The sequence below is a fragment of the Hypomesus transpacificus genome, chromosome 22 (assembly GCF_021917145.1).
Source record: "Hypomesus transpacificus isolate Combined female chromosome 22, fHypTra1, whole genome shotgun sequence".
Taxonomy (NCBI): Eukaryota; Metazoa; Chordata; class Actinopteri; order Osmeriformes; family Osmeridae; genus Hypomesus; species Hypomesus transpacificus.
The window spans coordinates 3,923,604-3,948,890 of record NC_061081.1 but is presented as its reverse complement, the minus strand read 5'-3'; the positions used below and the strand labels follow the sequence as shown (position 1 = coordinate 3,948,890).

Genomic DNA, 25,287 nt, shown 5'->3' with positions numbered 1-25,287 from the left:
GCTGAAAGAATTGTTATGTAGGCCTATGTTTGTTTATTATCAGTTGTCACTGTCAGGATGACCATAGACTAAGTAGTAGACAGTACTGTCTTTAACTTTATTTTGGGGGGCTTATGACCTCTTCGTTGAATTTGAATATTACATTTAGTAGACGCTCTTATCCAGAGCGACTTACAGTAAGTACAGGGACATTCCCCCGAGGCAAGTAGGGTGGAGGGCCTTGGCCAGGGACACAACGTCATTTGGATCAGCCGGGAATCAAACTGGCGACCTTCAGATTACTAGCCCGATTCTCCTCCGCTCAGCCACCTGACACAAAAAAAAAATGTATTTGGTAAATAGACAGATCATTAAACCAATTTTATACATTGATTTGTGTAGGCCGCCAGTATACTGTGTGTGAGACATTCTAATGAATGCCGAATGCGAGCCTACTGGCCTACATTTTGGTCGCACATTAAGGGCTATGATGACTGACCACATTTATTATTGGCTAATATGTGCTGTTCACAATAGATGTTGCCATTGGTTACTTTTTATGGTGATATTTTATTGCACTGCAAAATATTAATAACAGGGGGCCCCCCAATCAGTTTCTGCCCACCCTGAGACACAACCTTTGCTCCGCCCCTGGTCGGCTGGTATGGTCGCCAAACCTTTAACCTTAAACCTGAGCCCTGATAGAAGTAAATATTTTTCAAACCACTTTTGAGAATATCTAAATAAACTCTGCATTTGTGTTTTGCAAACTCAGATACTGTGGTCCAAGAGACACCAGGCACTTAAATGCCCCCTTGGACAAGTCTCAGAAAGGGAGATGGACATCATTGTGCTAGACTCCGATTCAGACTCAGACTTAGAAATAATAGGATCTTCCGTGATGTTGCCAGAGTATTGAGTCAACGAAATATATCCATGGTCGGTGTCATACGCTTGCTCAAATATATTACCTACAGTTAAAGCAGCTTAACTTTTAATTGGGATCACAACGAGTAATTATTATAATGGACGCATTAGCCAATTGCGTTTCACAACAAATAAATAAATAAATTGGCACTCAATTTGAAAGGCGCAGTGTAAAAGGCCATGGTGAATAATTAGTACATGTCACTCACGTCTGCTAATGGAACAGACACCTGTTGTTGGGAAGGAGAGCCCTAACTGTTATTTTAATGCTGAGTTCCAGTCCTTTGTTTGCTGGAGGAGGTGGTAGCTCATATAGACAGAGGAACTAATACTCAAGGGCATGGGTTTGGTATGTAAATTGGTGGTACACACAGGGGTATGGAGTTAGATTATTTTCATAATTCAAACAAACAAACGCAACACGATTCAAACAAATTTAACACGATCCAAACAAACGTAACACGATTCATACAAACATAACACGATTCAAACAAACAAACGTAACACGATTCAAACAAACGTAACACGATTCACAAATGTATTTCGTGATTCACAATTGTAACGCGATTCACAAATAAATGACCCTATTACATTCGTTTGCAACCTGACAAACACAAGTTACAAATCCCTGCATTCGATGGTGTGAATCCTTGCATTCGTTCGTGTGGATTTTTGGAACTTTCCTGACGCGCTTTGATCCACAAATGCATTTTTTCTAAAAGATATCCTCAGCAGCCTATCAGATCGTCTCTTCCAATTTTAGCCAATCACATTAACGTGTCTATGTGGACTTCAACAACCTGCCATAATGACGGACATCGTCTCCTTCAGATCATGAGCAATGTCGTCTGGTAGCATGTAGGTGAAATATTGCTTGTTAATCTTATTAAACCAATGATCATACCTGATTAAATATTGTTGAGAATGGCAGGATTCATGTTTAGTCATTTTCCGTGTTTCCTAGGCTAACGCAGAGCCCGTCTACCCATATTAGACATTCTCCGGTGATTGGCTAAAATTGGAATAGACGATCTGATAGGCTGCTGAGGATATCTTTTAGAAAAAATTTATTTGTGGATCAAAGCACGTCAGGAAAGTTCCAAAAATCCACACGAACGAATGCAAGGATTCACACCAACGAATGCAGGGATTTGTAACTTGTGTTTGTCAGGTTGCAAACGAATGTAATAGGGTCATTTATTTGTGAATCGCGTTACATTTGTGAATCACGAAATACATTTGTGAATCGTGTTACGTTTGTTTGAATCGTGTTACGTTTGTTTGTTTGAATCGTGTTATGTTTGTATGAATCGTGTTACGTTTGTTTGGATCGTGTTAAGTTTGTTTGAATCGTGTTGCGTTTGTTTGTTTGAATTATGAAACTAATCTAACTCCATACAGGGGCGCCGCCAGGAATTTTGGGCCCCATGAAAAAAATACATTCTATAATTTCTATGAGTTATTAAATTTATTGGGGCCCCTGTCAAGGGGCCCTTGGAATTGTCCTAACTTTTCCCCCCTATACGGCACCCCTGGGTACACATTTTTTCATGTTTTACATGCAACGTAGTTAACTTGGTTAAACCAATTTTAAATACACGCGTGATGCAGGTGCAATGGAGGTTGCGTGTTGGTAGCTCAACCAACAGGATAAAACAGACGTCATATCATAAAAATATTGTCATAACTCTACGATATATATTGCAAAATGTTTGTTCATATAATATATATATCAATTTATTGTACCACGATATGTTGTTACACCCTTACTCCATAACTCAGTAATCACAATCAGTCTCTGTGTTATCTTTTTGTGCTTTGTGAATCAACAGACACAACAGAAACAAGGCGCAGGAACGTTTTCAGTTTCAGTAATGCACTGTATTAAACAAGCCGTCTTTCTGAAATCACAAGCTTAAATAGGATTGTTTGGTCCAAGGGTTTTTGGTATTGCTTAAGTGTTGGGGTACATTGTTTCAGGGCAGAAAAAGCATAATTGCTTTGGAGGTCCCCAGGGAGAAGTTAGAATGTGAAGGTAAAGTCCATCTGAGAAAAATAACATAAAAGCAGCGAAGTGTTACAGTCAACACAGCTAAACACTTTGTGATTACATGTAATACAGTAAAACTGAATTGCCAAGTGACTTGGGGAGGTGACAGGGATTGACCATGGCTATACTGTATGACTTTAGGCCCCCGCAAGCAGAGATTCAAGATAAGTAACTGATTTCCAGGGAGCGCAGCCCCTAATTCCAGTAAGAAGCTCGCCCTCTGGCAAAAACCAATGGTGAGCACACTTTCCCTCCATCATGCCTCCCTACCTTTCTGTCTGCCACCCCAATTTGAGTGGGGTATGTTTTTTGGTACATTTACATTTTACATTTAGCAGGCGCTCTATCCAGAGCGACTTACAGCAAGTACAGGGACATTCCTCCCGAGGCAAGTAGGATGAAGTGCCTTGCCCAAGGACACAACATCATGTGCACCAGCCAGGAATCGAACTGGCAACCTTCAAATTACTAGCCCGATGCTCTACCCGCTCAGCCACCTGACTCCAACGTTGTTGTTGAGGTTAGGGTACGGTAGACCTCAATCAGTTATTTTGATTAATTTTCTTCGGAAACATCAGGACTGATCTCAACAAAGATTTGAAATCCACAATGGTCAAAATCCACTTTTCAATTAATTGGCATGCAAATGTAATAATGCACAGAGTTGTTATTTTTGTTATTATGCACGATATATTTTAGCATTGACTGAATGTCAAACAGGAACATATATTTTTGTGAAAATATTTAGTTTGAACTTAATTCATAAAGTTTTTTTCCTGGAAAATTACGTAAATTATCCTAGAAAGTAATGGAAAATGGAACCATGAATTGAGTGGGATCCCTGTTGAGCCGGAGATTTACTGAAGCAATGAAGCTTAAGTGCTTCGCTCAAGGACATGAAAGGCTCTTGCCCCACTTGGGATTCTGACCCCTGGGTCACCAGTTTAATTCCCTGACCAGGATGATAAACTGCCATTCCGCTTTTTCATTTGTTTGCTGTCATTTCTCATACAAAGAAGGGCAGGTTAGCGTGGGGAGGAGTTGGCAGCGCTGTAATTAGCCTGTCTGCATTTGGGACATCATGTGATTATGTTTTGCCCTATCAGATGGACGACTCTCAGGAGGAGGGTCTGAACCCTGGGTGGAAGAGCCAGGATGATATAATGAAGTGGCTGGAATGCAAGTTTCCCAGTCTGGTCAAAGAGGTGAAGGCTTTACTGGCTGATTATGGCCTCACAGAGCATAAATACCTTTCAAATGCATACACTATATGGCCAATGGTATGTGGACACCTTTGAATATATAGACACCTGCTTGTTGAACCTCTCATCGTGGGATTTTTATATGGAGTTGGTGCCCAATTTCTATAGCGGACGTCATTTTGGGAAGGATTTCCAGTAGACGTTAGGACATTGATGCAGGATTAGTTTCCATTTAGCTTCAAGAGCATGAGGGAGTTTGAGCACAGATGTTGAGTAATTAGACCTGGCTTGCATATGGCACAATAATTAATTAATTTATCAAGTCTTTTCACATCAAACTTGATGAAAATATTATTGCTTTGTGCAAGGGGGCATTATCAAGCCAAAACAAGAAAGGGCCTTCCCCAAATTGTGGCCACAAATGTTCAAGCACAGAATTGTCTAGAATTACATTTTTAACTAAAGCTTTAATGTCCACCAGTCAAACTAAGTGAACTAAGACTTAGTTTACTAAGACTCTTGACAAAAACCATGAATATCAGCCCTATTATTAATTGGCTTGATAATACCTCCATGCACAAAGTGAGGTCCATACAGAATTTCTTTGTCAATATTAATGTGAAAAAACGTGACAATCCCAGAACCAAACTTCATAAACATATTTGGGAATGTTGTCAAAATGTTGGTCATATGCATAGATGTATGTGTATGAAATCTATAAGTTTCTATGTACATTGGTAAGAGACAGAAAGGATAGATAATTAAGTTGAGTTCAAAGGAATGTGAGGTGCTGATGGCTCTGTGGGCAGCTTGCCCTGGGGGATGGGTGAAGCATCTTATATGGCCTTCTGTCCTCTGGTTAGTGTAAGGGGTCAATAAGGCAGTTGCTCTGAACTTTGGCTAGAGAAGGACTGTGTCCTGTTTCATTGTTTGTGTTAATTAAAAGTATTGTTTGAAGATGACCACGCAAAGGACAGTTGACCATTTGGCTGGCCAACCCCTGTGGCTTTATTATCAACTGCTCTGGAGAGAGCTGTGACATCAAAGAACTTTGGGACACTTAAGGTGCCGGTACTCAGACTCCGTTACGGATGGGCGGGCCGCCGGATAGGACGGATTATTTAGCATTTCTGTTGCCTTTATGGTTCTCCGAAGGCTAGGGGTGCTGAAAACAATTCACCGCCAGAACAGTAGGTGGAGAAGCGTTTTTTTGTCGAAAACACGTTGCGTCTTTGTAAGTTAGAAATCGTTGTTGTTTATCTCCCACCTCTCATCATACGTGTGACCCTCTTACCAGCTGTCACTAGTCAGACGATGAGTGTAACAGGTGCAGTCACATAATATTATATTAAATTGTGTCTAATGCACTATAACCACCTGAAAGAGCAAACTTATCTCTATCATGGTAGGTATTATTTGTGGGGAAAATAGTAGCACTCTATAACAAAATGATATGCTTATCTTATATACACTATAGAAACTATTAAAAAACGATTCCGTGAAATGAATACGTTCTTATTTTCTTTGGTATTTTTGTGATTAGCAATGATGATTGCTGGGTAATATGTATGTTGTTGTGCAATGGCGAGTCTCTATTTGATCATGTGATGAGACGATACGATATAGACAAGGCTTTGGTTTTGTGAATTCATTTCTCCACCACCAAGTGTATAATCCAATGTGAAAAATTATAAACAAAAAGACTGGTATAATTGGAAACAAAAAGATCCATACAAACTGTATGTACAGTCAAAACTACAATGTACTACTCTAGGTCACTAAACTGTGGCAGTCAGTGCACAGACAACAAACTCACGTTTCTGAATTCGCTAGAATAGGGCATAAACTAGCTCACAATAAACTTTCTCTCCAAGAAGTTCTCATCACAGACGTCTTTCAAGAAGACGACCTTAGAGAAAACGCCTTTCTGTCGAAGTCGGAAATGATGTCGTTTTGAAATGATGTCGTAGCGGACCAATCACGGCAAAGGGGTATCTGTCGCTGTACAGCACGGCATGACGGATCGACAGGAATTTCAACGGTGCACAGGACAGCTCTCCGACGGCCCCGGAGACAACGGAGAGGGCGTTTCAGGGCGTTCCATCTATGTGTAGGCCCTTCCCATGTGTCCGTAATCGTGAAGTACGGAGTACCATATAACGGCCTTTAGTATTGTTTCAAACTGTCACTAAGTTGAGTTAGCCAATCACAGAGTTTGCTACATTGATTGATTGACCTTATAGAATGCCATTTGATCTAAAGTTTATATAAGGCAGTGCATGTGTGATAGTTCTCTATCACTCTTACGAACGATCTGTGTGGAAGGCACCTCCTTCGTTAATGACTGATCAGCAAAGCTTTGTTTAATCATATGTAATTGTATAGTCTAAATAAATTGTAATGAAACCATATCCCTTGACTATTCAGATCTACACAGTGCCACTCGAATTCTTCCATAGCAGGAATAATTCTAACGCCATCTGCAAGCCAGGCCTAATCACACAACATCAGTTCCCAACTTCCCAAATGCTCTTATGACTGACCGTGGACAAATTCACACTCCAAAACATAGCGGAGAACCTTCCATCTTCTAAATTTCCATGTAAAAATGTATTTTGCCTCGCTTTGGGAAGGCTGGTTCCCAAGAATTTAAACCTGACACTTTTGAATTCCTGCTAGACATGTTGGTAGAGACAAGCCCATATGTTTGTTCTCTTAGGAAGATCTAGGAAGTAAAAACATAGTAATGCCCTTCTGAAAGTTGAATTCAAGTGTGTGCAAGTGACTCTTTACTTATTTTAAAGACCAACACTGTTGGGGCTGAAGTTTTATTTTGAAATATTGGAATGACAAATGTCTGATTAAATGAACTTACGAACCTTGTTTGGTTTCCTAAATTTGCTTGTTTGTTTTTTCTTGTGCTCAGGAGCTTAGTGAAGTACTTATGCAGCATGACTGGCACTTTGAGGACACCTTATAAACACTGCTCTGGTTTTCAGATGAGGTTATGAGTCTTCTGTTTCAAGGTGCTGCTTGCACGTTTCTGTGATAACATGTGTGTGTGTGCATGTGTGAGATTATGTCTGCCAAACAGTCAAACAATGCTAGATTATGCAAAATTGCTTGCAAGATGTCAGACATCTTTTCAATCCATCATCATCCCTTCCTGCACAGACTCATGGTGTTTCTGTCCATCAGGGAAAGATTCAATTCAACAGTTGCCTTCTGACATGGTCTTGTTGTTTGCACCTGCTTATCCAGCTTCTCGGTCCCCTTTTAGCCTCCTTGCCAGGTCCCAACACCGTGGTTAAGGAACCAGCAATAGGAGCATTAATCGGACAACCACAGAAGCAGACAGGCAGAGGAGGCAGAGGACACAGATGGCCCTTGCTTTGAGGACGAGACCAGTGGCTCTAAGGACCCAGAGGAAAGGAAGGTGTCAGATACTACAGAGCAGGGTCAGCCAGATCCTGCGCTTCTTTCAGGAGATGTTGGCGGACGAGCTGTCACTCATCAACGGCTGCTCCCTGAAGACAGATTGATGAAAGATGATTATCAAGCTTCGGCCATTTAAGACATGGCAGGATTTGATCAGTCACAAAGCACACACATGCATAAACTGTTTGTGTTTTATATTTTGGGTAACTTTTACTAGTGCTAATATGTACATACGCTCTCCAGAGGGAGGCATTCTTCTATGGTTACAGAATCTCCTTAGAGCTGCTGGAAGGCTGTTGTACAGTTCTGAGAGAGCAGCAAATGGTCCACTGTCTTATGACCAAGTCCAAACAGATCTTCAAGAAGATGGTGAGGGAGGTGACCCAGTTGGCAGAGAAGACCTCCTCGAATCAGCTCCACATCCTCAACAGCAAATAGATTCCCCCTTTTATATGCTGTATGTAGTAGCTACATAGACATGTACAGTACATACTAATATGTCTGTGTAACGGGTGTGAACCTGTGAAACTCACTCCTCAGGTATGTAATGGGCTACCTGCATCAAAGAATAGCTCGCTTTTCTTTGGCGTAGCTGGTAGTGGTCGCGCTTGGCACGTCAGAGGTCGTGCGTTTGAGCCCAGCAGGTGGCGAACGACGCCTTGTAGTGACGGAGCGTGGCCACGTCCGTTGCATACCGTCACATCTGTCATTCATTAATTTATTGTGTAGCTATAACTGGATAGAGTTCCAGTTGAAGTCTTATGTGCTCATTGGTGTGAATTGGCTAACGCTGATGCATCAAAACAAGCAGGAATCCTTGGTGATAAAATGGTGAGATCGTAAATCAGGACTGTACAAACCAGTTCCTGGAGAGCAGCTGTCCAGTAGGATTTTTCTCCAACTGAGATTTAGCACAGTTTATTCCAGAAATCTGCGTCAGTAAGGTTAATACGATCTGCTATAACTGGCTTGGTTGGACGAAAAGCCCATGAGGGTTCCTCTCAAGGATTGGGGTTGGACAGCTCTGTCAAAGAGTAAAACAATAGTTTGGATTATGGATGTAACATATTCTGTCATCTGAGTTGTTCAAATAAAGGTTTTTGGTGAGGGTTTGGGGAAGACCATCCAGGCAATCGCCTTCCTGGCCAGCCTGTACGAGAATGGCAACAAAGAGCTTCACCTTCTGATTATGCCTGCCTCCAAACTGGGTAAGTCCACTGAGCAGAAGGGTAGCACTAAATTACATGGAGGCTACAACTTATAATATTTAATTAAGTCAAAATGCTGTTTAAATGTTTGTGTGCTACATATTGCTGTGATTGAATATTATTGATATGCTTTAAAGGAGACATGACATGAAAACTTCATTTTATGATATTTTTTTTGTTCCTTCATCCAAGCTTCTGCACAACCAGTATCTTAATTTGATTTTCGCTGGAATTGCGCCGACACAACTTCACAAAGTTTTGTATGTTTGTGTCAAACATTTCAGTCTCTACCGTTTCCTCAACTTGAGCCAATACAAAACTGGCCTTGCTGAAAAAAAATTCTGGATCATTACTAACTCTCATTGGTCAAGCTAAAAACCTTGGACAAGTAAGTTAACTCACGCTATATCATTTTGTTGCTTTACTGTATATGGTTACCTAGCTTGCTACCCTTGAATGTGGCTGTAACATTAGCTCTGCAGCTAACAGCTGAGTTACTGTTGCTAATGTAAAGGTAGATGGCATCAAGTGTGTTTGAATACAAACGCTGTAACGCCAGTGTTGTACACTTATTTGTTATTTGGATAACCGTTCTGCTGTTGGTGTTATGGCGCGCGATATCCGCCTTTCTCTTCATTGAAATGACTATGAGTGTGCACCTCTGCAAACCAGGGTGATCAGATGATAATGGCTAAATTCGAGGCATCTTACAGCAACGGGGGCTACAAGCAGTGTTGCCAGATTAGATTGACAGTTTTCCGCCCAATAACAATTTAAAACCCGCCCACTTCTATAAAAAACCGCCAAAATCCTTACTTTTCCAGAAAGCCGTGTAAAACCATGACAAGTTCAATAGAAAATACACCACAAACATTCAAAGCTTTAATCTGCAAAAACGGAGATTAAATTTACAGATCACTAAGAGCAGAATGAGAAAAAACATTACACCTGAAGTTTTTAGCTCAACACAATAAAGTAATGACATTCTGCCATGACATGTAACGCTAGATTAAGCCACAATTAAACTCCAAAATCCAACCTATTTAAAATGTATATAGCTCTCTATTTTTTTTTTCAACAAGCACAGAAACACTACTAGGCCTCCTGTATTTGTTCCGATTGTTCTCTCCCCTTCGCGATTGTTCCTCTCTATCCCTTATACACAAACACAAAAATGAATTGCTAGAATTTACAGTATTGTTGATATCGCAGTATCCATGGATTCCAAAGCCCCACTCCAAATGATTGTCCCTACAGTCACTAAACAAGCCAATTAGCTTACTGGCTAATAGATGGAAGAATCAAATCTCCCCAACATTTGCCGGGGAGGTTTGAAAGTAGCGGATGTAACACATGCCAATCAAATAGTTTGTTTGAATGTTTTCAGTCTTTAAAAAAAGCGCCCAATTGTAACGAAACCCGCCCAAATTTGATCAACCCGCCCAAGTCTATTTTGCCCCGCCCAGCATTATCAAAAGCAGCCCAATTGGGCGGGAACCCGCCCAATGTGGCAACACTGGCTACAAGCCATTGCATACGTCCGTTGTAAACATTAGCGCATGTTGCCGCCCCTCTCCTCCTCATTAGCATTTAAAGCTACAGACACCAAAACAGCGCGTTCTGAGGAAAGCTCATTGTGGCTATAATTCTGCACCATGGCTGAATTTCGGGAAAGAGACTTAAGATACAGTATTAGGGGACCACTAAGGTCTATATAAAAGTATCCAAAAACAGCATTTCATGTCTCATTTAAATAAAATATGGGCTACATTGCTGTGGAAATGTATTAAGCTGTTGGTCTTATCACTGTGCAAATGTACTAAACCCAGCTGCTGAGGGGTAAAAGGTTGTTGTTGGGCAAGATATGTCCTGGTGGGTGGAAACGGATTGAGGAAAACAACGTTTATGTGATCAAATCAAGGCCACTGTTGCCCTGACCATGTTTGCAGAAACACCTCCACCTGCAGTTTTATTCAATATTTGTAAACAAATATATATAATGGATAACTGATTATGAATTGCCGTTGGGTCCTAAATTTGACAAAATGTAGATTATTTTTGTTAAGGGTCAGTGGAGGACCGGAGGTTGCTACGACACAACATCCTCGAAAAACAGGTGGACTACAACATCATCATCTCTATGTGAATGTGACAGATGTAAGAATGGATTATCAATCGGTGCTATGATAAGCCCTTAATGCTTCACTGTTTTGACTCATAGTTGTGCTTTGGTAATGACACATTTTTGAAGAGTACATAAAACAGCACTTGCGTCGAGCGTTCTGCAGTTTCAGCTCTGGGTTCACTGCTGCATGCCCGTGAGTGAGTCACTTAGCTCTAAGTGCCTGCTGGAATTATCTATCTGAATTAGTGGATAACTTGCTAAACTGGGTGCCATGTAAGTCACTCCCTGCGGTCTCCAATAATGAGACAATATTCAGCGTTTGACTGAACCTGAAAAGGTCCTTGTAAGCTGAACCTGTGAGACATTCATTATTCATGGTAATGAAGCGGTCGCCAGGTCTGGCAGACGACTTGGTGAGGACCTTTTCGTGGTTCGGTGTGGTTCCTTGAGCAGCCTTGTTTCTTCCCCCCTCCTTCCCATCCTTCCTCTTGACGAGTACACTTGCATTATCGGCAACAGCAGGGGCCGCAGCCTGTTTCGCAAGCTCTGGTTAGATAATGCTGTGTTTGATGAGGGCCACATGCTGAAGAACATGAGATTGCTGCATTACCGCCACCTCATGGCCATGTCAGTGCACCTTGCTCTTTCTTCTTTCTGCATTTGTGCTGGCCACCTTGTTTGATAATGGCCACTATTGATTGAACTAAACAATGATTTGGAGATGAGCATCGGCTGTCCTGTATTTTGCCTTTGTGTCTCAGGCCAGGCATCGGCTTCTCCGCACCGGAACTCTTCTCCATAACAACCTCCTGGAGCTCATGTCTCTAATCATCTTTATTATGCCAGACATGTTCTCCAGCAGCACCTCCCAAATCGCTAAGATGTTCTCCATTGTAAAGCTAAAACCAGAAGGCACATAAGAAATAGAAAATCCCAATAGGAAAAACAGCTTAGAAAGGTGTCATGAATTCCTCTGATTTCTGTATTTTCCTGTCAGAAATCTTCAGAGGAAGACTCTTTTGAGAAGGAGAGAGGATATCCCACCCCAAGCTCATCATCAAACCTTTTATTCTCAGGAGGGTATGGTGTTCATTTTAGGACATCCTCAGACCTCAGACTCAATTGTCAGACTCAAACCAAAAGGCGTCAAGTCTCAAACCAAAAGTTGTCAGACTCAGGCGAAACAGCTTCAGTCTCAGAAAAACCTCTGTCATTCTCAGACAAAACGCCCTCAAACTAAACGCCGTCAGAAAAACCTCTGGCATTCTCAGACTAAACGCTCTCAAACCAAACGCCATCATTCTCAGGCAAAACGCTCTCAAACTAAACGACATCATTCTCAGACAAAACGCCCTCAAACTAAACGACATCATTCTCAGACAAAACGCCCTCAAACTAAACGGTGTCATTCACAGACAAAACGCTCTCAATCTAAACTTTGTCAGAATTTATTTGTCAAAGCTAGCTAGATGAGGGAGCTGTTGACTAGCTTTCTGAATTAGCTAAAGTAGCAGCTTTTAAAGTGAATACCATGGTGTTGTTTCTGTTAACTGGTAGTAACTAGAAAACTTACTTTTGATATAATGCGAAATAGTTGTTTTCTGTTAGTTCTTTGATTGTACTGGCGGAACAGTTGTTCAGATCGTCGCGCCGCGTGTGGATGAAGTTTATGATTCTTTAGCAAAGTTTGTTTGTAGTATCCATGGCAACCAGAGGACTACACATCATAGACATATACACATGGGTTTACTTTACACGAGTGAACTAGCTTGCAGAAAACAACTATTTCGTATTATATCAAAAGTAAGTTTTCTTGCTGTAGGCTACCAGTTAACAGAAACAACACCATGGTATTCACTTTAAAAGCTGCTACTTTAGCTAATTCAGAAAGCTAGTCAACAGCTCCTTCATTTAGCTAGCTTTGACAAAAAAAATTCTGACAAAGTTTAGTTTGAGGGCGTTTTGTCTGAGAATTATGTTGTTTAGTTTGAGAGCGTTTTGTCTGAGAATGATGGCATTTGGTTTGAGAGCGTTTTGTCTGAGAATGACAGAGGTTTTTCTGAGACTGAAGCCGTTTCGCCTGAGTCTGACGACTTTTGGTCTGAGACTTGACGCCTTTTTGTTTGAGTCTGACACTTGAGTCTGAGATCTGAGGATGTCCTAAAATTAACACCGTAGGAGGGTCAAGAGCAAGGTTATGATTTGTAGTTAACAACTTCCTATGACCCTGTTAATGGTCAGGTCTCTAACAATGCTATAAATGAAACCATGGGCGTAGATTTAGGGGGGGACGCTAGGTACTTGTCCCCACCAACATTTGAAAATGACAAAATTGTCCCCACCAATATTTTTGTGAACTCCTTGATAATGCAATTTGGATCGATTCCGAAAAAATATTTTGCACAATATATTTGCAAAATGCATTTCGTATTATTGTCCGTCGCCCAGAAAAGTGAAAAAACTTAACCAATGCATCCTCGAGCCTACGAGACAAGATTCTGTCATTTAATTAGCTGAAGTGGCAGAGTCAGAAACACTCCGTGAATCAATTGACTTCCAGAAAGAGAGCTGTCAGTAGTCTGACACGGTAAACTACTAAATACGCCAGGAAATAATAAAGCCTCATATTAGTATTTGGTTTGGTCTCAGCATTGATATTTTGGACCCTTTTGTGCTTTGTAGATAGGATAATGTCACCCAAAAATAAGAGATGTAGCCTATCAGAAGTGTTTTCACCACCCAGAGAGTAGCTAGCAAGGTCGTTGTTAGTTAGCTAGTAGGAAAACTATAGCCTGACGTTGTCATACTCATAATTCTAGTCAGAATATGAGTCTGAGAACTCTCCGTTGGGCTTTGACTACAGGGCGTGTTTCAAACGAGCCTGGAAAACAAATGCCTCTTCGCTCAATTGGATAGATCTACAACCAATCAGAGCAACAGAGTATGTGACATATGTTAAGCACCGCATAGTTGTTGTCAACAGAACTAAACTACAAGCAGACTTGAAGTATGCTTGAAGAATGAATACAAACGATTTTTGCCGGTGTTGTAAAATTAATTTAAGGGTAGGGAGAGTACTTGTTCACACGGTCAACCTTTTTGAGCGAAACAATAAAGGGCAATGCATATAGGAAGTTCTCCGTTTAGGATTACAACTCCATCGGGGCCAGCTGATAAATTAAACTTTTACCGAATCCCGTAGGAAGGACGGCAAAAACATATTTTCCATCGACAAATGCCTTGATTGCGTCTCTCTGTTCCTCTTTCAAAATTAATGCACTGTCGATGTCTTCTAAAACAGACTCGATGGCAGAATCACAACATCCCAGATCTCTGTCCATGTTTGTTCAAAACAAATTCAACTTAAGCGCTCTTTTGTGACGTGGGTGATTACGTTACTGTTGATCATCGGTCCATCATCGTATAAAGCCCGCCCTGGCAATTTCATTGGTTCGCCCAGATTCTGGTTTTCTGTAGTTGGTCCCCAATACGAGACCCTCCAGACCCAATTTTCCGAACAAATTTCTTTTGGGCGGGGAGAAGTTGGGCTGGCAGCCAGGCTAGGAAAACTACCCACACATCGCAAACCTGCTATCCTTACATCGCCACCCATTCTACAATGGAAACATGTTTTGAAAGTTGTAGTAGAGCATGTAACTTTTGCTTAATTAAATCTATCCCTAGCGTTTGCAATCTTTCGACCAGTGTGTTAGCAGCAGCTGGTCTTGTTGAAGCCAGAAGGATAAAGCTAATCTACCCACATAATGGGACCGTGCTAGTTTAGCCTAGTAGTACCAGCAGGCTAGTAGCAACTCAAAAGTGATATTAACTGGTAATAAGTAGGCCTATATGATCCCTTAGGTAGTAATATCCCTATAATCTCGATCAATTTCAGCAGTCAACTAAGCATGGTTAGTGTCTGTATTAAATTGATGAATTATTGTACAGGAAAAACTGCATCCTGAAGCTACAGATGTAGAGCAGGTTGGTGATGAATCAGCATCAGGGGTTCAGGTGAGAAGTTGAAATTGCAGTTTTTTAAGGGATGTTTAGACAAGGTTATCCATGAATGTTATCATTCACACTTATATTTGTAGGTAGTGAAAAGGTATTAATATAAATCATTATTTCATTGCTTAGAAGTCCATTACAGATGATGTAGGCCTAGTACAGCTCCATAAAACCTGAACCAGTTACCTACATATATATATATATATATATATATATATTTATTTTTTTGGCCTTCAGTGTTCAGTGTCCCTACCAAAGCTGAGACCAAACCTACGCCCTTGAATGAAACAGATTTCTAGATTTGTTACTATTTGGCTTTTAAACAGAGAGCAACTTCATTGATTCAGTGAGAAGCACCAGCAGCTGTATAAACAACTTGCTTCAGAAGCTCAAAGGATCCATCAATGCAGAGAGTATGTTTGGCTACGGGATGTGAGGTTGGGGGTCGATAAGTTTAAAGAAGGAACTGTTGAGACTTATATACACATCAGTAACACATTGATATTTTGGCTCTGTATAGTTTTTTTAATGATCAAAAATAATGAAAAAAGTGTGTCTTATATAGATATATTTGTTGTTGTCGTTGCAATAGATAATTAATACATTTATAAAATGATTACATTAAATGGTGGAAAAAATCATACCTAAAATACTACATAACTAGGACATTAACAAATCCAGAAATTGTTGGATTAACATCATTATTAATAATCCTTTCTTGTGGGTGTTTTGTTCAGAGTAGGAAATGACCAATGTGATGATGCAGTTGAGAAGGATGGCCAATCAACCTGTGATGCACTGGCAACATTACACTACCATCAAACTGGCAGCAATGAGTCAACTCATAAGACTCATAAGACATTCGTAAGAAGGGCTGATGACCATGATTGGTCGTGATTCATTAGAAGAAGGAACAGATACTTGTAACAGATGAGGCTTTATTCAAAACTTTGGTTTGACCCCTGACCTATACAGGAGCGTCAACCCAGCACTGATCCAGGAAGACATGGAGGTCATGACAGCCTTTGAGCTGCATCAGTCCATAAAGGATTATCAGATGAACACAGTCTCCTGGACTCTTGCAAACTCAACCAGCTTACTGAGCAACTAGCCTCACATAAAAGCAAAGTATGAGTACTGAATGTAGGCACATGCACAGACACAAAATCAACAGCGAATAATTTATTTGACTGTTTCTACCCAAGGCTTCTCCCTATCCTTCTACCTCCTCTTCCCTAGGTCTCTCTTCTCTGCCCATAAAACCAGTCATCCTTGCACTCCTTGACCCCTGCATGTCCCACAGTTCTCAATTATAATCACTCTTACTGTTACCCTCGTCCCCTAATATTTCTCTCTCTATCTCTCTCAGAGAGATAGGGTAGTGCTCTTTATTCAGTTCACCATGATGCTGAACATCCTTCATGTCCTCCTACAGCATCACAATCATCGTTTCATCAATTGGATGGTTCTACACAAGTGTCTGTTAGGTTTGTTGTTCAGGGGCTGTATTAACACAAAATTGTATCTTACTACTAAGAGTTCTCCTAATAACATATTTGTATGTTGTGCCTTTGTATGTTTATATTAAGCCTTCTCAATGGCAGCTTATTCCGTTCTCTTGAATAACAACAGTAGTTCAGACTTCACTGAACTACTCACATGAAATGCTGTTTTTGGATGCTTTAATATAGGCCTTGGTGGTCCCCTAATACTGTATCTGAAGTCTCTTTCCCGAAATTTAGCCTTGGTGCAGAATTATAGCCACTACGAGTAGTCCCACAATGAGCTTTCCTCAGAATGCGCTGTTTCTGTAGAGTCTGTAGCTTTAAATGCTAAATGAGGAGAGAGGCGGCACTCATGTTTACAGTGGATGTATGGCAATGGCTCGTAGACCCGTTGCTGTAAGATGCCTCGAATTTGCCCATTCTTATCTGATAACCCTGGTTTGCAGAGCTGCACACTCAGTCATTTCAATGTGGGGAAAGGCGGATATCGCGCGCGCCATAACACCAACAGCAGAACGTTATCCACATAACAACGAAGCTTACAACACTGCCTTACAGAATGTGTATCCACACACATGATGCTATTTATCTACATTTACATTAGCGACAGTAGGCCTACCTCAGCTGATAGCTGCAGAGTTAATGTTACAGCCAGATTCTAAGGTTAGCAAGCTAGGTAACCATATAGTAGGCCTAAGCGACAAAATGATATAGCATTAGTTGACTTACTTGTCCGAGGTTTGTAGCTGGACCAAGGAGTAGGCCTACTGATCCAGAATTATTTTCAGACGGCCAGCAAGGCCAACTTTGTATTGGCTCAAGTTAAGGAAACAGTGGTGGCTGAAATGTTTGGCGCAGACATGCAAAACCTTGAGAGGTTGTGTCGCATTTACAGAGAAAATAATAAATAAAATTAAGATACTGGTTGTGCAGATTTTCAAACCGAGTGTTTGAGCCTTTATTTTCTCAAAGGCACAGAAGAACACCCAGGGCTTGCTTTACACCTTTCAAAAATTCTAACCACTGGGGGACCAAAGGCAGGCTAGGGGAACTTATATTAATGTTAAATTACCTCCTAAAGTGAAGTTTTCATGTCATGTGACCTTTAAAGTTGAATTGCTCCCATTTTTAGAAATATATTGTCATTGTTTTGTTGGGGATGCAATTGATATATATAAAATATATTCAAATGCCATACACGTGTCCCCTTGATGTTTTATGTATTTCCTACTTAGGTGTGTGTTAGGTGTGGCCTACTTGTCTTACTACTGCACAATGCACATGGGAACCATTGTATTCTCGGGGTTCGCCGACGGATTAGGTTGTGCGTTGCACCCCCATAACAAACAGACAAACCACACGGCCTAAGAGATGAGGTTGGAAACATATTTATTTTGAGTGTTTTTAAAATATTCACTTGTTTGTTGTTGTTTCTATCATGACTAGCCATCTTAAATGATCTGGCAAATGTTAAAGAAAGATGCGAGTGGTTTGGTGGCCGGCTAGCAGCTGTAGCCTATTTGTGGTGCGGCTCATCTCTGGACAACTTTCTTTTGGCCAAACTTTATCCATCTATTTGACTAAACGGCAATTTTTCCCCAACAGGTGATTTTTTTTGCTCTCATCTCTATCTGTGAGGGTGGTGATGAGTGTCAGCCTCGGGACCTTGCCTTGTCTTAAAAGGATATGAAGTATATGGTGAGAGAACAGCTTTTGGCAACACTTTGCGTTAGGTTATATTAACTACCTTTAGTAACAACACAGTAGAAACCGCTAGTTACACTTAACTAAGGTTTAGTGGTACAAGTTATTGCACAAGTGAGACTTGGTATGGGAGATATTGGGTAAGTGGGTGTTAAAATGTTGATTCCATAACTTTTAACTGCCCCATTTTAACATCCACTTATCCCTACTGCCCCCCCCCCCATACCCTTATACACTTAATCGTAAAATAGTACAGTTAGTAATAATAATATTTTATACCACAAACACTTAATCCCTTTGAATTACGAAGCAGCTCCTTGTTTTTACAAAAGGGATTGCAATGTACATGGCAGTTTATTTAACATTAATGTGAAATGTTGCCCTGACTTATTTTTTATTTGTTGCTATTATTTCCAGCCTAAAGGAAATTTTCATTCAGGTAACTACTTCTCTGATCCCTCTCACAGAGGATCCGTTGGCTTTGTCTCGTCGTCATCAGCCTTTCTCTGTTGTTTTGGTATGGCCATCTGATCCACTCAGAAGGCTCCACTATAATGCCCAACACGGGACTCCAGGGGTACACTAAGATCAGTCCTGGCTTGATGCACCAGGTGGGCACATGGCAAGGGGCTGATTAAGAAGCAACAACATTCATTGTTCAATATCACAAGTGTGTCACTTGAAGGGTGAAGGGTAATTCCATTTCAGAAAGTTGCCAGATTATGACATACAATATTATTATGACTGTCCTCAAATGTAATTTCGTATTGTTATTGTAAATCTGTGTAATAGCTATCCTATCTGTGACTTTTTCTTTAGTTCCTTAACATGCACTGTAGCCAATGTGCCTTGGTGTCAAGCTCAGGGCAGATGCTGGGTGCTGTTATTGGCGAGGAGATTGACAAGACAGAATGTGTCATCCGCATGAACAACGCACCCACATCCGGTTACGAGAGGGATGTTGGCAGCCGGACCAGCCTGCGTGTAGTGTCCCATACCAGTGTGCCCCTGCTACTTAAAAATGAGTCCTACTATTTCAAGCATTTGGCTGACACCACCTATGTATTCTGGGGTCCTGAGAGGAACATGAAGCAGGATGGAAAGGGACGCATCTTCAACATCCTACAGAAGGTTGCCAGGAAGTATCCAAAGGCGAAGCTGTACGTAGTGACCAGGGAAAAGATCCAGTACTGTGACAGTATATTTCAGAATGAGACTGGTAAAAACAGGTAGAGTGAGACCATGCACTTTATAATTTACAACTCTCTCACTTTATATGACTATTGCTCTCAGGTGTTTGTTCCAAACTCTGACAATTGCTGTCATGTTGGTTCTCTTTCAGGATGAAGTCGGGGGCTTTTCTCAGCACAGGTTTCTTCACCATAATCCTGGCCATGGATGTGTGCGACAGTATCCATGTTTACGGCATGATAGACGACAATTACTGCAGGTGACACATTTGTGTGTCATCAAATCTAATTCAAACTAATGCACAAATACTGTAGGCCTATATTTATTTAGCTACAGGAAATATCAAAGACTAAGTGTTCACCATAACGCCTCCCTTTTCCCCTTGTCACTGTGTAGCCGTGCCAATCATAGTGTTGTACCATACCACTACTACGAGCGGAGTCGGGTAGACGAGTGCCGAATGTACCGGGTGCACGAACGTGCACGCCACGGTGGCCATCGCTTCATCACAGAGAAGACCATCTATGCCAGGTGGGCATTGCACCACAAGATGGCGTTCAAACATCCATCTTGGAGACCACAGGACGAGGCGCACAGAGGATGGGGTGACTAAATGTGTCAGTTGATCCTCACCTTTGACATACAGGAGAGTACAGTTTGATGGTGTACTGGTAATAATTTAGTTAGATTGGCCCTTTGTTTTTTGTTGTTGACATAACTGTATTGGTGTCCATGAGTATCTTGCTAACCTGCTTGGCATCTTAATGATGTTGTTCCATAGAACTTGCATCTATGGCTCATAGACGATTTCACTGGCAACATTTCAAGAGGTCAGTATTTTGGTGATTGACTTGTGTCCTTTTTAAAGCCTCATAATGGCATCTTAACCACTATTTCAACCCCATTATTGGACATTACAATAAGGGTGAACTACATTTTAATATTTTCAAAAAGTCGATGGTGCCTTTATCGTCTTTTTCTATTTTTGTCTTTGTAGTGCTACCTTGCTCAATGACTCAGTGGCCATCCATTGACAACTGTATTTCACACTGTACTCTGCTAACTTATTTTCTTTGGACTGAAGCTTATAGTTGGTTGCACCAGACATTTTTATGTATATTGTCTTATGAATGCAAAATGTCTTTAAACTTTGTCTAAAATGAACTGAATGTCATACTCTTGTTTGTGTGATTCACAAAAAACTGCAGTCCTGTTAACTGATTAACTGCAAGACATGGTCCAGCGCTACATAGGGTAATTACTACTTGAACATTTTGAATTTTTTATTGATGAGATTTTTAAACCACACATGGTGGTGTTTGTGCCTTTTTGTTCATTTTATTTTACATCATAGTTTTAACCTTGACTGAAGATCATGTCTTGTCTTTATAAATCTTGTTACAAAGATTGATTCTATACACAGAAATGAAACATCTCATGTTTGGTGTTATGCCTAATCTATCTCGTCTCTGATGTGATCAGTGTTTTAAGATGCCACAGTCCATTTCAAAGAATACTTTGTGTCTGAACTTTCAAAGTTTCAAAGAATTTAGAATGTGTTGCTGCAGAAATTACTCTTATAGAAAATTACAATGTTCTCTAAACATTTCGTTTGAAATTTATGGTTGATTCCAAAGATTAGTGTTGTAAGATGTTTACATAGTGACTCAAAATACTGGAGAAAAAAAGTATGTATCTTAATAAAGTAAAATGTGGTACATTTTAAATATAGCTTTACGTTTTTACAAAGCCAAGTATCTTATTAAATTAGGGTCAAATGATAATTTGCAGTGGCAGAAAAAGATTCGCGGGAGCAGAATAAGATTTACAGGAGCAGAAAAAGTGTTTGTCAAAAATAATTTGCATAATACAACACTTTTTTACGGTTAAAAAACAATTTCTGCTCCTGCAAATCGTGTTCTGCTCCTGCTAATCTTGTTCTGCGACTGCAAATCTTGTTCTGCGACTGCAAATCTTTTGCCATGTCAAAATTGGGTCCAGAAGTAGAGGACCAAACCTGCCAAAATTTAAAATACATTTATAAATACATGTATTTATACATACAAAATTTAAAATAAATAAATAAAAATAAATGAATGAAAAATATTATTTATTTATTTAAGTTGCCATTTATTTATTTATTTTTGTATTTTGTATTTTTTATTTATTTCTGTATTTATTTCTGTGTACATTAATTTCAGTTTTTCCTTGACCTTAAGCTAATGAGGTAAGCTGTCAATCAATGTTTGTCACGGTGTCACCTTAACCCCATTGGTTGATTGGTATCAGAGTGCGAAGATGGACTTTCCATGACTGGGGTTACTATGACTACCTTAGTAAACAAAAGACTGCACACACAACCCAGTATCACATAATTTCGTGAACCAGTCACGAAAAAGAATGTAATATTTCGTGACAGGTTCACGAAATTGGCACTTTTTTCGTGACTATGCCACATTTTTTCAACCAGTGCATTTCAATGGACAGAATATTTCGTGACCTCGGCACGTTTTAATTAACCAATTCATTTCAATTGAGCAACACAATGGGGACATTTTTTCGTGTTCATTTAAGGTTTTGTTCATATTTTTTAGCGATAAAATCCTAGTTCATAAAATAACTTGCCGTGTTCTTTTTTTAAGAGGTAGGTGAAATAGGCTACGTAGCCTATAGTTAATTATTATGAACTCCACACCACTACATCTCGGAGATTTTCCTGACAGTTTACCACTCCCTCACACTTTACTTGAATCAGAAATCAGAAAGGGTTTTAATCGCCATGATAGTTTGCACAGACAAGGGCCGCGTTTCCCAGATTAGATCATTCTTAAGGATTTAAAGAAGGCTCTTAAGAAGGGTTCGGCTAAGATAGGGGTGTTTCCCAGACGCGTTCTTAACTGCCTTCTTAAGATCCCGCCAAAGAAGCTTCTTAAGAAGCTCTTAGTGGGAGCTGTCCACCGCCGTGGTGTTGAAACTAAATCAATCGATGCCAGGAAAATCGATCAACCACCACTTTATCAGCGCACGAATCACACACAACACCGTGTAAGGCCGTAGCCTAATCATAATACATATTGGGGGGGGACACATCCCCCCCACTATTCAAATCTGGTCAAAATGTTTCCCCCAATATATTGATATAAAAATATAAATGTGCTACGCTACGACAGGCAACCACGCACGCTGTCCGAAATTATCATAAAATATGTAATTCGTACCCCCCAATGTTGACTCCATGGCTACGGCCTTGAGCCCTATGATAATTGATATGGGTTGTGTGATGGTAGTGGGTTTATTGTTGGGAGTAGTGGATTGGGATCAGTGTGCCATCCACGACACCGATTACCCGGGGGATCCCAGCCATGGCATGAAATCCACTGTGGACCTGGCGGACCTCGTCCCGTGTGGTGGGCATTTGGATGTGTCCGGGCATGGCGCAGGAGGATCGGTGTCATGGCTGCCACACCCCGTGAAACCGATGCCTTGCTGAGGATGGCTCCCCACTGCGTACAAACGCAGCAAGGCCAGGAGCTGCACCTCCGGGCTGAGGGCAAAATTGCAGCGGGTTGCCCTCCGGATGTGTGGTGACACTAGCGTGACGAGGCGTTGGATCTCCATATGGGGAAGCCGGTACTTGGACTGGACAGCCCAGTCCAACAGCACATTCAGTGGGGAGAAGTGCTGACGCACATAGGCATTTATATAAACTCTCTGGCTTCGAGCACGGCGACGCTGTTAATTAGCAGCGAGAATATGCTGTATTGCAGCCATGGTGCCTCCTTCGCGTGGATTTCAGCAACGCCGACTGAGGTGGAGCCTCGATCTCTTGATGAGGTTCCAGCCGAGTTCAATTACACCTATCAGTTTCCCTGATATCTGTGAAATACCACAGGGTTGTTGATGTTTTTATATCTAATGTAAAGTCATGCAGATGCCGAATGTTTGTGAGTGTTTGTGAATGTTTGTGAGTTAATGAGTGATAGTAATGATGATTCATTTTATTTATGTAGCTACAGGAACACATGGGCAATTATTCATTTTTATATCGTAATTTTTCTTCGTATGCTATTATTTTTCTTGTGTTAGTGTTCTGCAGCTGTGGGCGCACATTTATCATCATGCATGGTTTTAGTATTCCTTTGAGTGTCAGATATAACTTTCCCTGACGCGGCTGCAGTGAGCGTTTGGTCGCTATAAGTGGGTCAGGCTGATCTTACATTTCCTTCTTAGTGAAAGATCTTCTTAAGCTAAGAACGACTCTGGGAAACTTCTTTAACAGCACTCTTAAGAGCGCTCTTAAGAAGCTCTTAGCGCTTAAGAGTTCCTTAACGAATCTGGGAAACGCGGCCAAGGAATTTGCTTTGGCAGAGGTGCATCAACATTGGAATCTTAAAAATTTAAACATGAGATCTAACTATACTAAACATAGGCTACTTGCTAGTCTATTACAAAAAATATATTACATTTATTGGAATAATAGCCTAACCTATTAAAGCCTACTTAACCAATGATCCGTGCTTTTACGTATCCTTTACCACCCGTATTCAACCGATCTTCCCATTTGTAACCAAGAAAGGACTTAAGCAATAACCGAGGAAAGATTGAGAAGATGTCAACTATGTCATTCATAATGGAACGAGACCTGGACAACGAGAGCACGCGACCTGGCTGGTTGCCCTGGCTACAGGGGCGGCCTTAAGCATCTGGGGGCCCGTTTCAATAACTAATATGGGGCCCTACCCACATGAAACAAACATAATGGAGCAGAAAAAGCTATAGGATTCCTGTTGGTTTGCATCAATGGTATATTATTGTATTGCAAGCAATTCCAGCTTAATGAACAGGACAGCTCAACATTGAAATAATCCAACCTTATTTGATTAAAACAATATGTAATTATACAGCGTTTTACATTGGAATAGGCCTCGCCCTTTCACGCACGGGAACTTCACAGCTTAATTGATTAGCGCTGGATAAGAGCGTCTGCTAAATGACTAAATGTAACGCAGTAGTATATTTTCAGTTGTCTGGGCTGAAAAAACAGCTCAAACATCCCCTCAACTTCAATTATATAGCTAGCTAACAAAAGCAAAGAAGAAAAAGGGTCTGACGTGACACTAAACCGAACTTATCTAGCTAATAGACCAATTATCACCCTACGTCACACAACTGTCAAGAAGGCTCAACTGCGCATGTGGGTTGCAAAAGACGAACTTCTCCCCGTTCTATTACTCTTGGAGTGTCGTTCAGGTCATCATATATCTCTGGCCACTGGATTGCAGGGCTTGATATTAACTTTTTGAGGCTCTTGGCCTTTGGACAAATAAATTAACGTTTCACTTTTCTATGCACAAAAGTCACTTGACCCCGATACCCTTAAATAACCTGTCCAAGTGATCGGGCAAAACTAGCCTGGCTAACGGAGGTAGCTTTCTCAGGCAAATTACGAATGAAACAGACAGGTTAAAGAAATCCGATATTCTGGCCATCTTCACCAGACTCGTATCTACATTAGGCAGTCCTCCCTGACGTTTCTGGTGTAGGATGGAGTGAAATACAACATTGTGCACACTGCCAGTGAGCGAGTCTGACTGAGGCTAACGTCAAAATAGTGTAACTGGGATGTATTTTCACTCAGATTGCCAGTTTAAACAAATCAGAAAAATAATATGACCAGCTGACTATAAAAGCAGAATTCCCATATCTCTTGAAAGCTGCCCTGCTCGACTTTTTAAATGTAGAATTGACTGTAAAAGTGTAAAATTATGAACTATGTGACATGACGTGAAGACATGGTTGCCGCTCGACTATGCGGTCTGTACCGGGCGACATTCTCACTCAAATTTCAAGACTTTCGGGACCCAAATAAAAATTCTGATGCGACAGATCATTGGGTAATCGCTTTCTCTCCTACAGGCATGTCCTCCTCGACGCTTTTGGTCTTTTT

At 40.8% G+C, this 25,287-nt stretch overlaps 1 protein-coding gene across 1 annotated transcript; it reads left to right on the top strand.

Moving 5' to 3' along the window:
• The first annotated feature begins 8,777 nt into the window (after positions 1–8,777).
• On the top strand, positions 8,778–20,504 carry st6galnac4 (ST6 (alpha-N-acetyl-neuraminyl-2,3-beta-galactosyl-1,3)-N-acetylgalactosaminide alpha-2,6-sialyltransferase 4). The gene is made up of 7 exons (XM_047045791.1): positions 8,778–8,804; positions 17,681–17,821; positions 18,051–18,143; positions 18,617–18,760; positions 18,969–19,378; positions 19,492–19,599; positions 19,737–20,504. The coding sequence occupies exons 3-7, from the start codon at positions 18,132–18,134 to the stop codon at positions 19,951–19,953; spliced, it is 891 nt and encodes a 296-aa protein (XP_046901747.1). The 5' UTR covers positions 8,778–8,804; positions 17,681–17,821; positions 18,051–18,131; the 3' UTR covers positions 19,954–20,504.
• Positions 20,505–25,287: the final 4,783 nt, after the last annotated feature.

Coding starts and splice junctions, on each gene's coding strand:
- st6galnac4 (XM_047045791.1), top strand. Junction 19,379..19,491: donor AATGAGACTGGTAAAAACAG/GTAGAGTGAGAC, acceptor GTTCTCTTTCAG/GATGAAGTCGGGGGCTTTTC. Junction 19,600..19,736: donor ATAGACGACAATTACTGCAG/GTGACACATTTG, acceptor GTCACTGTGTAG/CCGTGCCAATCATAGTGTTG.